The 14,091-nt window shown below is 38.3% G+C and overlaps 2 protein-coding genes across 4 annotated transcripts in view; one reads left to right on the forward strand and one right to left on the reverse strand.

Moving 5' to 3' along the window:
- Positions 1 to 12,179, forward strand: HSPD1 (heat shock protein family D (Hsp60) member 1). Of its 2 annotated transcripts, none has more exons than XM_012529020.4 (12): positions 1 to 148; positions 1,246 to 1,421; positions 2,535 to 2,787; positions 4,821 to 4,903; positions 5,445 to 5,540; positions 5,951 to 6,044; positions 6,342 to 6,510; positions 7,382 to 7,481; positions 8,040 to 8,285; positions 8,708 to 8,882; positions 9,117 to 9,295; positions 9,390 to 12,179. In XM_012529020.4, the coding sequence occupies exons 2-12, from the start codon at positions 1,248 to 1,250 to the stop codon at positions 9,549 to 9,551; spliced, it is 1,731 nt and encodes a 576-aa protein (XP_012384474.1). In that variant the 5' UTR covers positions 1 to 148; positions 1,246 to 1,247; the 3' UTR covers positions 9,552 to 12,179. The 2 variants fall into 2 exon arrangements, with proteins under 2 accessions (XP_012384474.1, XP_004468528.1); XM_004468471.5 differs by having other exon boundaries at positions 82 to 362.
- The window catches only part of COQ10B (coenzyme Q10B), a 20,458-nt gene continuing 18,505 nt past the window's right edge, over positions 12,139 to 14,091 (reverse strand). For both annotated transcript variants that reach the window (XM_004468478.4, XM_004468477.4), the window contains one exon: positions 12,139 to 13,129. In XM_004468478.4, coding sequence (XP_004468535.3) covers positions 12,962 to 13,129 — 168 coding nt within the window. In that variant the 3' untranslated portion in view covers positions 12,139 to 12,961. The remainder of the gene's footprint in view (positions 13,130 to 14,091) is intronic.

Below are 14,091 nucleotides of genomic sequence, written 5' to 3' on the forward strand. Positions count from 1 at the left end.
CCCTTCGCCCCCTCCCGGAAATGACGCAACTTGACCCTTGACCCGCGGAGAGTGCGCCGCTTTCCGGAAAGTTCTGGAACAGAACGCGGCCCGGGAACTAGCTTAGCCGGCTGCAGAGGGCTGAACCCGCAGACCTGCCCCTTGGCGGGTAGGAAGGGGCGGGGCTGCGCACATCGCGTGCCGATTGCAGGGCCTGGGCGGGGTAAGCGGGCGGGAGTGGCTCGCCAGTGCGTTGCCGCGGGGCGGGGGGAGCGGCGGAGGGAGGGGACACGGACTCATTGCCGTGTGCGCCCAGCGCTCCGTCCCTCACTCGCCGCTGAAGGCCTTCCTCGCTACCCGTACGGCCTGCCGCTGCCCCGCAGGTATGCGGCTTCCCCGTGCCGCCTCACCTTGTCAACTCCGATCACCTAGCGATGCTTTCTCTGCTGCGGCCCGGGCACGAGGGGGGTACCAGGGAGAGAGCAAGGGGTTTCCCGGTGGCGCTGCAGGCCCCTGCCCGCTGGGCCAGGCCTCGAGGGTGCCTGCGAGATCCCATCACATGGAGCGTGAACCGAGGGAGGGCTTGTCTGGGAGCATGGAACTTAGGGGGTTTTAGCTTCGCGGGCCCTCCGGTGCAGCTCTCTCCGGACAGACTCTAGGTCGCCAGGAAGAGTGGTCGTGCCCACGTGGGAATCCCTTTTTGCCCGGCGGCCGGCAGACCTACGGCGCCTCCACCTTTGACCTTGCTCGGGGCGCCCGGATAGACACGTGGGGCCTCGCACTGGTCGGGTGCTCTGGGGCAGCATCGCGGCCTTCCTGGCTGCTCAGATACTGTAGCCTTGGGTAGATACATGGCGATACTTTTTTCTGAGAGGCTTTTTTCCACCGTCAGCAGTATTTTTCACTCGCATGGTCACTCCGATTTGTAACTTGCCCCTCTCCTGCAGACTGTTTCCTAGAGGCGTGTTTGGCGTGCTTTTGGCCTCGGGGCCATTTTAGCGGTGAAAGGTGAACTTGTTTTTAGGCCTGGCTGGGAGGCCTTTAGGGAAGGAGATAGGCGTGCTTTGTGCTAGTGCTATAGATCAGGCGTTGGAGGCGGCTTCTCCCTTTAAGCTGGTGTTCTGTAGCCATGGCGTAGGCAGCAAGGCTGGCGAATGCCAGTCGGCTCACACCTTAACGTTTCTTGTTCGGTTGCACCCGTGGCACGTTTGTGCTGCAACACAGTCCGTGTAGTTTTAGTACTCATCTGCTTATTTTCCCTTTTAGAAATGCTTCGATTACCCGCAGTCCTTCGCCAGATGAGGCCAGTGTCCAGGGCATTGGCTCCTCATCTCATTCGGGCATATGCCAAAGATGTGAAATTCGGTGCCGATGCCCGAGCCTTAATGCTTCAAGGTGTAGACCTTTTAGCTGATGCTGTAGCCGTTACTATGGGGCCAAAGGTAACAGTATTGTTTTATTATAGTTATGATAAAGCATTAAGGAATAATGTTGTAGGGGTGCAAATAGTCAATCTGAAATACCTAACAATATTTTGGTATTCGTTTTTTGAGAGAATCACATTTATATATGAATGGAAGTTCCACATTTGGGGTTAATTTTTTTCCTGCATAGTTTATATTGTTTTAACTACTTCAGCCAGAATTTCAAAACTAGATTGTACAGTGTACAATGTAATCGAGTGGTAATTCATAGCTCAAGTAGTATTTTTAAACTCAAGGTAGAACTAAACTTGTTTGTTTGGTTGAGTTAACTCTTGAATTCTTTCCCGGTAAGTCATTGCCAAGTATAGAAGGAAGAGTTTAACAACTTATCGCCCTTAATGCCTGAAGTATGCGCTTGCAGGGTACTATTTGTACCCAATGTTTTTCTCCTGCTTCAGATTACGTTTAAAATTTTAAATCTTGTTAACTATGAAGAGACTGAATGAGGGGTAATAAATGATTCGAGATACTTTATTTCATATTGAAAACAGTTCAAATAAAAAATGATCCAAACAACTGCATAAAACATGGTATTTGCATGCCTCGTCAATAGAAAGCAGCTTTTACTGCTTCAAATTCAAAAGTTGCCAGTACTGTTGCACCATGTTTGAGGTTTAATAAACAGACGGGCACACTGGAAAAACGCATTGCTCTTGCCTGGCTCTTAGTGTTTTTGTAATTAGATTTTAAAACGTCATTTTCAAAAATAGCAGGCACCAACTAGAGCTAAAGTTCTAGTGGTATTTGAATAAATATTATATCAACTTGGTGTTGGCTTATCCTGTATTCCTGTTGTTTTTATAAGATAGCATTTTTTGGTCCCTGGGATTTTTATCTCCCTTAGTATCTCATCCAAAGTTGTGTACTTGGCTAGGCAACAGAGAGGTCATTTTGTCTGTAAATTAAGAATTTTGATGATTTGTCCTTGAGATTCATGCTACAGGACTGATAAAAATGACACAATTTATTTTGAGGTTTTCAAATAGTTACCCTATTATGAAGACTGCCCGTTGTGTATATAGCCCTTACAGTATGTGATCCTGTTTTTGTTTTTTTTCTCTTCAATTGTAGGGAAGAACAGTGATTATTGAACAGAGTTGGGGAAGTCCCAAAGTAACAAAAGATGGTGTGACCGTTGCAAAATCAATTGATTTGAAGGATAAATATAAAAATATTGGAGCTAAGCTTGTTCAGGATGTTGCCAATAACACAAATGAAGAGGCTGGGGATGGCACCACCACTGCTACTGTACTGGCACGCTCTATTGCTAAGGAAGGCTTTGAGAAGATTAGCAAAGGTGCTAATCCAGTAGAAATCAGGAGAGGTAGGAATGTCTCATTATTGTTAATATAGTTATCCCTTCCACATCATGAGGATCAGGGTGCAGACCCCCATGATCTGGAAAATCTACGTAATTGTGAATTCTTTTTTCTATGGGGTGTTTACAGTAGTACCTTATTGTAAAATTTGCGTTATTTGGTCATAGGTGATATTATATAATGCTTTCATGCATTTCTGAGTGTCTATAAACTTTTTCTGTGTTACCTGCTGGCCTTGTGTGGCATCTGTAGCTTCCACAAAACCCCCAAAATACCCACTTGATTTCTTATGCTGACCCATGATATATCGAAACCACAATGGGAAAAGTTATTTTGTGGAAGGGATCACTATATTTTTTTTTTCCCCATTTGTTTTGTACATTGTTTTTGAACTTTGGTTTTCTGTAAATTATTGATTTCCTGTCCCTGAATAGAAAAAACTTTTTCAAGTTACTTTATCAAGTTGATGCTTTTCTTGTTCCTTCTCTCTCCTAAATTCTTAAACTGAGCTTTCCTTCAGCAAAAATAGTGATTGAATCCCTATCTAACTGGTCAGTACTGTGTTGGGTTTTAAGGAGAAAAACAAAAAATAAGATAGTTCCTGTCTGCTAGCCCACCTTCCCAAGGAGCCAGCAGTTTATTGGAAGATACATATACCCCTGTACCTTGAAAATAGTAAACTTGGGGAAATAAAGGAGAAAGAGATGAGAGATTTTTGATATAATTCCACTTAGATTTTATGGAAGCTGGGGCTAAATAAGAAATTCCATTCAGGGGCTCAGAAACAGTGTATTAGCAATCTACTAAAACTCAGTTTTCCTCTCTGTAAAATAAAATTGCTGTATCTCTAGGGTGCTTATTTTCAGAGCATTTAAAGTTGAAGGAGATGCTCTTAATTTTGTCAAAACTGGAGTCAACAGGCAAACCGATCTAGCTAATGTTATAGGCCTAAGTGAATGCTCTGCATTAAAAGGAGTTTGGGGAAATGGATGTGGCTCAAGCAGTTGGGCTCATTTTTACCATATAGGAGGTCCAGGGTTTAATGCCCAGGGCCTCCTGGTGAAGGCAAGCTGGCCCACGTGAAGTGCCACCCCATGCAGGAGTGCCAGCTGACACATATAACTGGCACAGCAAGATGATGCAACAAGAGACACAGAGAGATGATAAGAGACGTAGCCAAATAAGGAGCTCAAGTGGTGCAAGAGAATGATCACCTCTTTCCCACTCCAGAAGGTCCCAGGATTGTTTTCCTGGAGCCACCTAATGAGAATACAAGCAGACACAGAAGAACACATAACAGATGGACACAGAGCAGACATGGGTGGGGGGATAAATAAATCTTTACATAAAAGCAGTTTGGGACTACAGATCACCAACAAGGATTAATTGAGGTTGTTCAATTAACAATGACTTTTACTTTCCAGTAAAAGTCATTGTTACTACACATGGGACTTTTTATTGTGAAATAACATTTCTCAAAATGAAGGACAAGAAAAAAAAGAGCTAGTACTAGTCCTAGTTGAACAAAAAGGGGATAACTGGTCTCAAATCCATATCGTAGTGCTGCCGACTGATTAAAATTTTATAAATTCATAATTGCATATTGAGAACACTTGGCAATTATGTAGTTGTAAGAAATTCTTGTGAACAGCAGTGTTTCATGCTGCGTTTATCTTGAATCTCAAAATTTTTCCCCCTCCCCCCCACCCTGGCACTGTTTGCACTTGCTGTCTGCTTTCTGTCTTCTCTTTTGGAGGCACCAGGAACCGAACTTAGGACCTCCAGTGTGATAGAGTAGCACTCAGTCACTTGAGCCACCTCTGTTACCTGCTTTGTTGTCTCTCTCATTGTGTTGCCTCTTTGTGTCTCTTTGTTGCATCATCTTGCCGCACCAGCACATTACGCAAGGTCACTGCCTTGCTTGTCTTCTCCAGGAGGCACCAGGAACCAAACCCAGGACCTCCTGTGTAATAGGCGGGAGCTCAGTCCCTTGAGCCATGAGAGAATAAACATTGTATTGACCTTTATTCTTGACCAGGTGTGATGTTAGCTGTTGATGCTGTAATTGCTGAACTTAAGAAGCAGTCTAAACCTGTGACAACCCCTGAAGAAATTGCTCAGGCAAGGATTTCTCATAATACATTGATAGTTAAAAGTAGAAATTTTAAAAAGTAAAGTGTATGATATTTTTCCATAATCACACAACAGTTTCAGAATACCTATACTACCACAATCTCCAACATACTGGAAGCATTTTTTTTGTACTGCTGAATCCAGCAACCATAATTTGAATCTTACTTGGTTGTCATTTTAATCTCACGGCTATGAGTAAGATTAATTTATATGTGTGGGGGAAAGTTCTTTAGCTTTGTCAAAGGTGCATACTTTTTTTCATTTTGTAATATTGTCACTTTGCCAAGGAAAAAAATAATAAAGTCAACTGGTTTTGTGGGATTTTTTTGCGTTTGTTTAAAAGAATAACTTCATATATGTATCCTTCAAAAATGGAGCCAAATGGTAGATTTTAAAAGAACTGAAAACAGATCCAACATTTCGTTAAAATTGTACTACATTTTATTGGGGAGGGAGGAGGATAATGAAGGAAGTTGGTTGAAGACACTAGCCTTACATCTTAATTTGAAAGGTATCTTGATTGATTTAGGTTGCTACAATTTCTGCAAATGGAGACAAAGAAATTGGCAATATCATTTCTGATGCAATGAAAAAGGTTGGAAGAAAGGGTGTCATCACAGTAAAGGCAAGTGTTTTTAATGGTAGCTTAAAATGAGGTATCTGGTGTACTCAAAACAGTTGTCTAAATAGAAAAATTCTATCTATATGTATATTTAAAGTTCAATTTCAGTCCTTTGTGTGTAATCTCAGCACCTGTATACAAGGTTTATTGTGTTTTGTGTGAATAATTAGCTTTTGCTATTAGGAACGGAAGTTCTGCCCGCATAACCTTAGGAATTCAAATAATTGTCTTCTAACTGCAAAAAATTATTCAAACATGCATTTTTGAAATTTTGGCAACAACGAAATTGAATGCTCGAGAAGTACATATCCTGCCTGGATCTCTTAATGGCCAGTGGGTCTTTTTTTATTAATCTGGACTATAATTCTAAGTGTTATGTTTCTTTAATGACATTCATACTTTGAATACCACAGGATGGAAAAACATTGAATGATGAATTAGAAATCATTGAAGGCATGAAGTTTGATCGGGGTTATATTTCTCCATATTTTATTAATACATCAAAAGGTAAGAGCCAAGTCAATAACTGAAAATCTTTTAAATAGATTTTGATATTGTGTCCAACTTGGCATAAACAGTGTGATATCTCTAAAAATATATTTAAAAATTGTGAGAAATGAAGGAGAAAAGACATTAACTCAGAGGTTACTTTGGAGTAAGTAAAAGGTCAACTGCAAGAAAAAGATCTTGACAGAGAAGCCAGGCATAAGAAGTCAGTATGTTTAATCAGTTGATGACCATTCATCTGGGCATTTGTCTTAAAGTTCTTTTAAGTTTGGTTTGAAATGTGCTTTGTTTTTATAGGTCAGAAATGTGAATTCCAGGATGCCTATGTTCTGTTAAGTGAAAAGAAAATTTCTAGCATTCAGTCCATTGTACCTGCTCTTGAAATTGCCAATGCTCACCGTAAGCCCTTGGTCATAATTGCTGAAGATGTTGATGGAGAAGCTCTAAGTACACTTGTTTTGAATAGGTAAGAGGCAGTTATATTTGATAGCTTACATTTCTAGGTGAAAGATACTTTATTGTGTACCACTACAGTTGATTCATTTATGCTTAAATCTATAGTTATAGTTGAGTACAGTTACAGTGGTTCCATATTTTGGAATGGGACCCAAAGTCCTTACCATTTTGTGAAACTTTTTCACGATACAGCCTAATGTCGTGTATGTGCCTTTCTGTTTTTTTTGGAAGTGTTTACATGTTTTGAAGGTGCCTGGTAGAGTTTTTGTTTTTGTTTAGCTTTTCCTGATAAAATATGTCTTTGAAATTGTAATCTTGCATGCAAGAGGTAAGTAACAACTGCCATTCTACAAACCTGTTTTTAGTGACAAATTACGTAATCAAAATTTAAAAGCTTAATCTGAAATAGAGAAATTAGCAATTACGTGAATGGACCTCAACACATTTTAGAGAATTTTTAATATAATGTTCACGCAGTAAACAAAATTTTAGGACTTTACTAAAATGTGTACTCTTTCTAATAATAGTATTGAGGTGTATTAGAAAGGAGACTTTCCAGTTCTTTTCCACTGGAAATGTACATATGCATTTCTTTAATTGTAAATCATTCTTATTTATACATAATTAACAAAACATACAGTCCATCCAGAGTATATACCATCAGTAGTATTTGGTGCAATCAGAAAGTTGTGCGTTTATCACTTCAGTCGTCATTAGATGGAGCATTTTTTTTATTCCAGTAAACCAAAAAAAAAACCCTAATCTCTGTTTGCTACAAACCAAATAGCAGATACGTTCTAGAGCTATGATCCGTTGTCCCTGAAGTAAATGAGATATATTTTTATTCAATTTAAATCTTAACAATCATTTGTTCTTAACAGGCTGAAAGTTGGTCTTCAGGTTGTAGCAGTCAAAGCTCCAGGTTTTGGTGACAATAGGAAGAACCAGCTTAAAGATATGGCTGTTGCTACTGGTGGTGCAGTAAGTAAAATATATGTGATAGTGGTTTACTGACTGTTATTTTTACTTTCAAGTGTAAAACTTATAGGTCAAATTTACATTTTTCACAAGATTATCTGAACTGTTAATTTGTTTCACTTGGTTATTTGGGGGGATGGGTTGAATTAGTTTTCAATTCCCTTTCATTTCTAACTTGCTGTTAAGTCTGGTCTATAAATAAGCTTACTGGCTAATGTTTTTAGTTTTGAAAGACAGAAGGATATAATAGAAAGAACATAAGGCTTAAGAGTTTAGGCCTTGCATCTGTCTTGTCCTGGTTTCAGTGTCACCATGGTTGATTTTTCTGAGTTTGCATTTCCTCCAATAAGATTTAATACTAATTGGTAGAGTTGTGGAGGATTACCTTAGAAGTCAGAAATGTATTGACTATAGTCAAGTCTTGTTCTGGATTAGCATTGTCTTAAAATTTCATTTCAAAGAAATACAATATTACAAGAGATTATAAATACCTACATAATATTAATAAATCTAGTATAGTGAAAAAACTGCACCCTGTTACAGTTTTGAATATCTTCATAGGTGTTTGGAGAAGAGGGGTTGAATCTAAACCTTGAAGATGTTCAGGCTCACGATTTGGGAAAAGTTGGAGAGGTCATTGTGACCAAAGATGATGCCATGTTCTTGAAAGGAAAAGGTGATAAAGCTCAAATTGAAAAACGTATTCAAGAAATCACTGAGCAGTTAGATATCACAACTAGTGAATATGAAAAGGAAAAACTGAGTGAACGTTTAGCAAAACTTTCAGATGGAGTTGCTGTGCTGAAGGTAAGTGTATTGTTGTGAATAAGCTTCTTGGGTTCTGAGACAAAAGGATTTTGTTTCTCTGATATTTCCGATAGTGCTGTGTACCTAAACAAATGTTTGTGCAATTAGCATCCCTATAGACATCTGTATTATATAAAATTTGTTTCTTCACTGAGTTTTTTCTTAAACTAGAGTTGAACCTAGTGGTAGGGGTATTGTTATGGGAAAAGATACGTTTTATTATTAATGGGACCAGGTGGTCGGTTTTGAGTCTGCCTTTTTGGGACACCCTCTTAGCTACTTCTTAATTGTGCAGTTATAGCAAATATGGCGATTCTTTTTTACAGGACTGCTGTAAGTAAACTAGGTACTTTTTAATGACATGGCAGTTAGCATCTTGAATGGAAGTGTTCATCCTAGTTGGAATTCTTTTAAATGTTTAGGTTGGTGGAACAAGTGATGTGGAAGTGAATGAAAAGAAAGACAGAGTTACAGATGCACTCAATGCTACACGAGCTGCTGTTGAAGAAGGCATTGTTCTCGGAGGTGGCTGTGCTCTGCTTCGATGCATTCCAGCCTTGGATGCACTAACTCCAACTAACGAAGATCAAAAAATTGGTAAAAAAAAAAAAAAAAAGTTACTTTACATGTTTATTTGTGGCTTGTTTTTCATCTTTCTGTTAGAGCAATATCCAGAATAACAAAAGTAGAATCGTGTTTGTATCAGAGTTAATGCATCAAGTGTTTCAGGGGGAGTGATTTGACTTGTGGTATTTTCCTATTGGGATTTGCTTATATCAATAATTTACAAAAGAAAGAACTAAAATTTGGTAAAATTGGTTTTCTTTATAGGTATAGAAATTATTAAAAGAACACTCAAAATTCCTGCAATGACCATTGCTAAGAATGCAGGTGTTGAAGGATCATTGATAGTTGAGAAAATTATACAGAGTTCCTCAGAAGTTGGTTATGATGCTATGCTTGGAGATTTTGTGAATATGGTAGAAAAAGGAATCATTGATCCAACTAAGGTAAATAGTCGAACACTTTCTAAAAACAACTGAAACATTTTCATACATATGCATACTAAGGGAAAAATAACATATTACAAAACTTTTTTTCTAGGTTGTAAGAACTGCTTTATTGGACGCTGCTGGGGTGGCATCTCTGTTAACCACAGCAGAAGTCGTAGTCACAGAAATTCCTAAAGAAGAGAAGGATGCTGGAATGGGCGGAATGGGTGGAATGGGTGGAATGGGCGGTGGTATGGGAGGTGGCATGTTCTAATTCCTAGAATAGTGCTTTACCATTATTAATGAACTGTGATGAGAAGCTCCAGGCAGTGTTTCTCACCAATAACTTGAAGTCATTTGAAGAAAATGACAGAAGAAAAGGCTGGTTGATGTCAGAAAATTGCTATAACCATCAGTTACTGGTTTCAGTTGACAATATATAATGGTTTACTGCTGTCATTGTCCATGCCTACAGATAATTTATTTTGTATTTTTGAATAAAAAGACATTTGTACATTCCTGATACTGGGTACAAGAGTCATGTACCTGTGTATTGCTTTCAAATTAAATCACTGAGGCATTTTTACTGATTCTGTTAAAATCAGGATTTTAGTGCTTGCCATCACTAGATGAGAAGTTAAGAAGCAGCCTTTCTATGGAGAGTAAGAATAATTGTATACAAAGCAGAGAAATACCCAATTATGTGACAAACTTGTGTAATAAAAATTTGTTTAAAGTTAATGGTTGTGTTAACTTTTCCATGGTCTACAGGGAAAAAGAAATGAAAAATGATAGCTAATTGAAAGGGGGACTGGGCCATATGTGTAAAATATTGTTCCACCTATAGTATTTCATATGTCTGCTGCAGACTAATCAACTTAATACCTTGTTCCTGGAGGAAATGTTAAAATAAGGCAAAAACTATAATGAATCCTGTGGAAGTAATTTGTGCTGAGTCCTGATCCTATAGAAAATGATAATCTTGTCATTTATTTTGCAGGATATAGTTACTGCTCATTATTGCTTTAAACCCTTGTAACTGAGTGACTGCAGGTTCCTGTGGGTACTCAAAAATGAGGAAGCAAAGTCTTATAGCGTGTTGAGTATATTTTAGTGGAAGGAGGAGTATGCTGTTGAAGCGTAATAGGGGCTAAGGCATCCATATTTTGCCATCAACAGCCCTTGGCATCACCACTTTTTTAAGATTTATTTTTCTTTCCGCCCCCGCCAGTTGTCTGCTCTTTATCCATTCGCTGTGTGTTCTGTGCCTGTTTGCATTCTCAGCAGAACTGGGACTCTCTTTTTTGTTGCATCAGCTGTGTGTGTGCTGCGCCACTCCTGGGCAGGCTGTGTTGTGTTTATCGTGGAATGGCTGTCCTTGGGCGCACTTTTTGCACGTGGGGCTCCCCTACGTGGGGGACACCCCTGCATGGCAGGGCACTCCTTGCACGCAGGCCAGCTTACCACGGGTCAGGAGGCCCTGGGTTTGAACCCTGGACCTCCTATATGGGAGGCGGATACTCTTACTAGTTGAGCCACATCCAACTTCCCATTTCTTGATCTTAGGTAATAGAGTTTGGATTTGGCAGGGTTGAGTTTTTTTCATTACAGTAAAGGTCATTTTTAAGTTTTAAAGCATCCAGTTCATTGGCATTACATGCATTCATAGTTTTGAGCAACTACCATCATTATCTAGTTCCAGAACTCCCAGAAGGAGACCATGCATTTCTTAAGCAGTTGCCCACAATTCTTGCCTCTCCCCAATCCCTGGTAACCACCACCTGCTTTCTAGTCTATTGTGGACATTTAATATAAAAGGATAATATGTGACCTTTTGTCTTTGCCTTATTTGACTTGGCGTGGTTTTCTCTTGGTATAAACCCAAGAGTGGAAGTGCTAGGACATATGGTAGTTGTGTTTAACTTGAGGAACCCCAAACGTTTCTATGGTACTGTAGTTCTACATTCTGCCTCAATTTCCAACTCATTTTCTTTTTATAATAGCTCTCCTAGCAGGTGTGAAGTGGCATCTCATTGTAGATTTAATTTGTACTTCCCTAATGGGAGTTGAGAATCTAGTAGTTACCACCAATGTGACAACCAGTACCCATGAAAACTACCTTATTTCAATGTTAAGCTTGATAAATGCACTGTTGATAATGCTGATAGTCCTCCCTTATTTAGGAGTGTAAAATTAGCGGTATCTTGTTTCAAAGCTGTAAAAAACTTCCCCAGGTTAGGATATAGTTGAGTGGCATGCAGAATAATCTCTATCTAAATATATATACACACCTGTACTGGGGGGTGGTTAGGGTTTGGGGAAGAAACCTGACCCATATTTGTCTTGTCTTTATGTTGTCAGGTTCTTTGAATAGACTAATCCTGACCCACTGAATGGTTTTGGCAACCTTGTCAGTGACCATAAACATGGGTTTATTTCTGAATTCTTTATATTCTATTGGTCTACTTGTCTATTATTGTAGATTGGACCTAGGACCTTGTACATACAAAGCAGGCACTCAACCACTCAGTTCCGGGCTTTGTAGCAGATTTTGCATTAGAAAAAGTGAGTCCTCCAATTTTGTTCTTAAGATTGTTTTGACTATTCTGGTTTCCTTGCAGTTCCATCTGAATCTTAATATGTTTTTCCATTTCAGGGAGAAAAGGCTTTTGGGATTTTGATAGGGATTGCAGTGAATCTGCAGACCATTTTGGGAAGTTCCTAAGTAGATACTATAAATAGAACTGAATTTTGCCCAGATTTGTCAAAGTCTGATTTTGTGAAAGTATTAAGTGCTATAGTTAAACTTGATGTCTATGTTCATATTGACACACAATATAGGAAGATTTCAATGACCAAAATAACTGTACAAAAAATAAACAAATTACCTTTATTAATTTTACCACTTCAGTCCTTACATTGATTTGTTTAAAAAAATTTTTTTTTGAAATAACAAAGTGAGTACACAATAAATAGAAAATAGGGATGCATAGTGCTGGAGATGTATCAACCATCTTCATCTGTTGAAGGCAATTTGATGCACAATTAGCATTGTTGAAAAAGCAACCAAAGTACCTGGGAGGGTTGCAAACTACTAGAAAAGTAGCTTAAAGCTCTGGACCACTAGCCAAAATATATTCAGTGTATCTGGAAGCTAATTAGCACTGAATTCTCTACTACCATTCATAAGAACAATTCAACAGCAAGTATTTTTAGGTTTTAAAATATCTGACAATTACTCAAATATACTAAGCCACAAGGCAGGCCCTATAACAATAAGTTACACAGGATTTAATAACTTAAATATGATATGGCTAATATAATACATACTGCATGAGTATCTAAACTAAGCTCTTTCAAGTAAAGTGATAATTAAAAGGTTTAAACTTCTAAGAGTGATGTATTCTAGCAATAGTATTGACATCCTATTATAAATGCAGAATATTGATGTATACATTACTTTGAATTATACTTGATTGAAGAAAATTCTATGTACATGTGGTTCTATATTCTATGTGCAAATTTTTAATGGTGCAGGTTTTTAATTACAGCTGGGTTTAACAAATACTTTCTAACTTCTAAAAGATAATGATGAAAGCACTTCATTAATGTGAACAACCTTAGTTATAAGTAGGTAACACCAGTTCTTCTTTCCCCTCTACATCTGATGAAATTCATGTAGCATTATGTGTGATGAACTTCATGTAGCATTAATTCTCGAGGTATATTTGTTTCTGGACCGTACAGCTTACATGCTCTTCTTTCAAAGGCAGCTACCATTTGTTTTACAACTTCATCAAAAAACAATGTGGCAAGCTGAGAGTGGAGAAGTGAGCGAAATTCAAAAGAAATCTGTAGGAAAATGTTAATAATTATTTTAGGAAGATCTGCTTTAAATCTCTACCTAGGATAGTGGTATTCACACTGACCTAGGCTAGTTGGCCCAGTATCTAAGGTACAGAAAGTCAGACAAAAGCTTTGCTGATTACACATATCACTCTGGCTTATTAGCATGCCCCTTTTAGATCTGTCCTACTCCCAAAAAAAGAAACAAGGAAAGGAAGTGATCCTCTGATGGGCAGCATTCCCATGAGAAGTAGCAACGGGGAAGATGAGCTAACATCTGCATACAGAACAGACAAGGTCATGGCCAGTTTGAAAGTAACTAATGAGTAAGAACTTCAAATCTCCCTCATTGTTCCAGATGGAATTAAAGGCGATGTGTTTTAACTATAAAAGACATTTTAAAGACCAGATACCCACTGAGTTTTAGACAGGTTTTTATTTTTCCTTTTGAAATAATTTGATTTATAGAAGTGTTGCAAATAAAGTAAAAAATTCCTATATACTCATCACCCAGATTACTTTGTCAATATCTTACATAAGCAATATGATGAACAAAATATTAAAAGTTAATACTACTAGATCAGGGGTTCTTAGCCTTTTTTGTTCCACAGACCCCTTACTAAGTCCACACTATACTGTGTATTATTTAATAAATATATCACACCTGCACAAAAACAGCCCCACAAGAATGTTTTTTTTGAATTTCAATTCAATCTCAGACCTCTTAACCCCTGTAATAGAACTGTCAAAGTCCCTATATTCTAAAAACAAAACATCTTTTTCCCTTTGTCCTTTAATTCTAAATCTTAGAATCTGTGTAGATTTAGTTTGATGCTATTCAACTGCTCATTAAATTTTAATCTTAATTAAGGATTGTTAAATAGTTACGGCATGTGCCTTGTAATCTATGGACTTAGGAAAGTTATTTCACTTATATGAAATGGAAATGTGCAAATTCAGAGTCAGAA

Source organism: Dasypus novemcinctus, chromosome 7 (genome assembly GCF_030445035.2).
Source record: "Dasypus novemcinctus isolate mDasNov1 chromosome 7, mDasNov1.1.hap2, whole genome shotgun sequence".
NCBI classification, from domain to species: domain Eukaryota; kingdom Metazoa; phylum Chordata; class Mammalia; order Cingulata; family Dasypodidae; genus Dasypus; species Dasypus novemcinctus.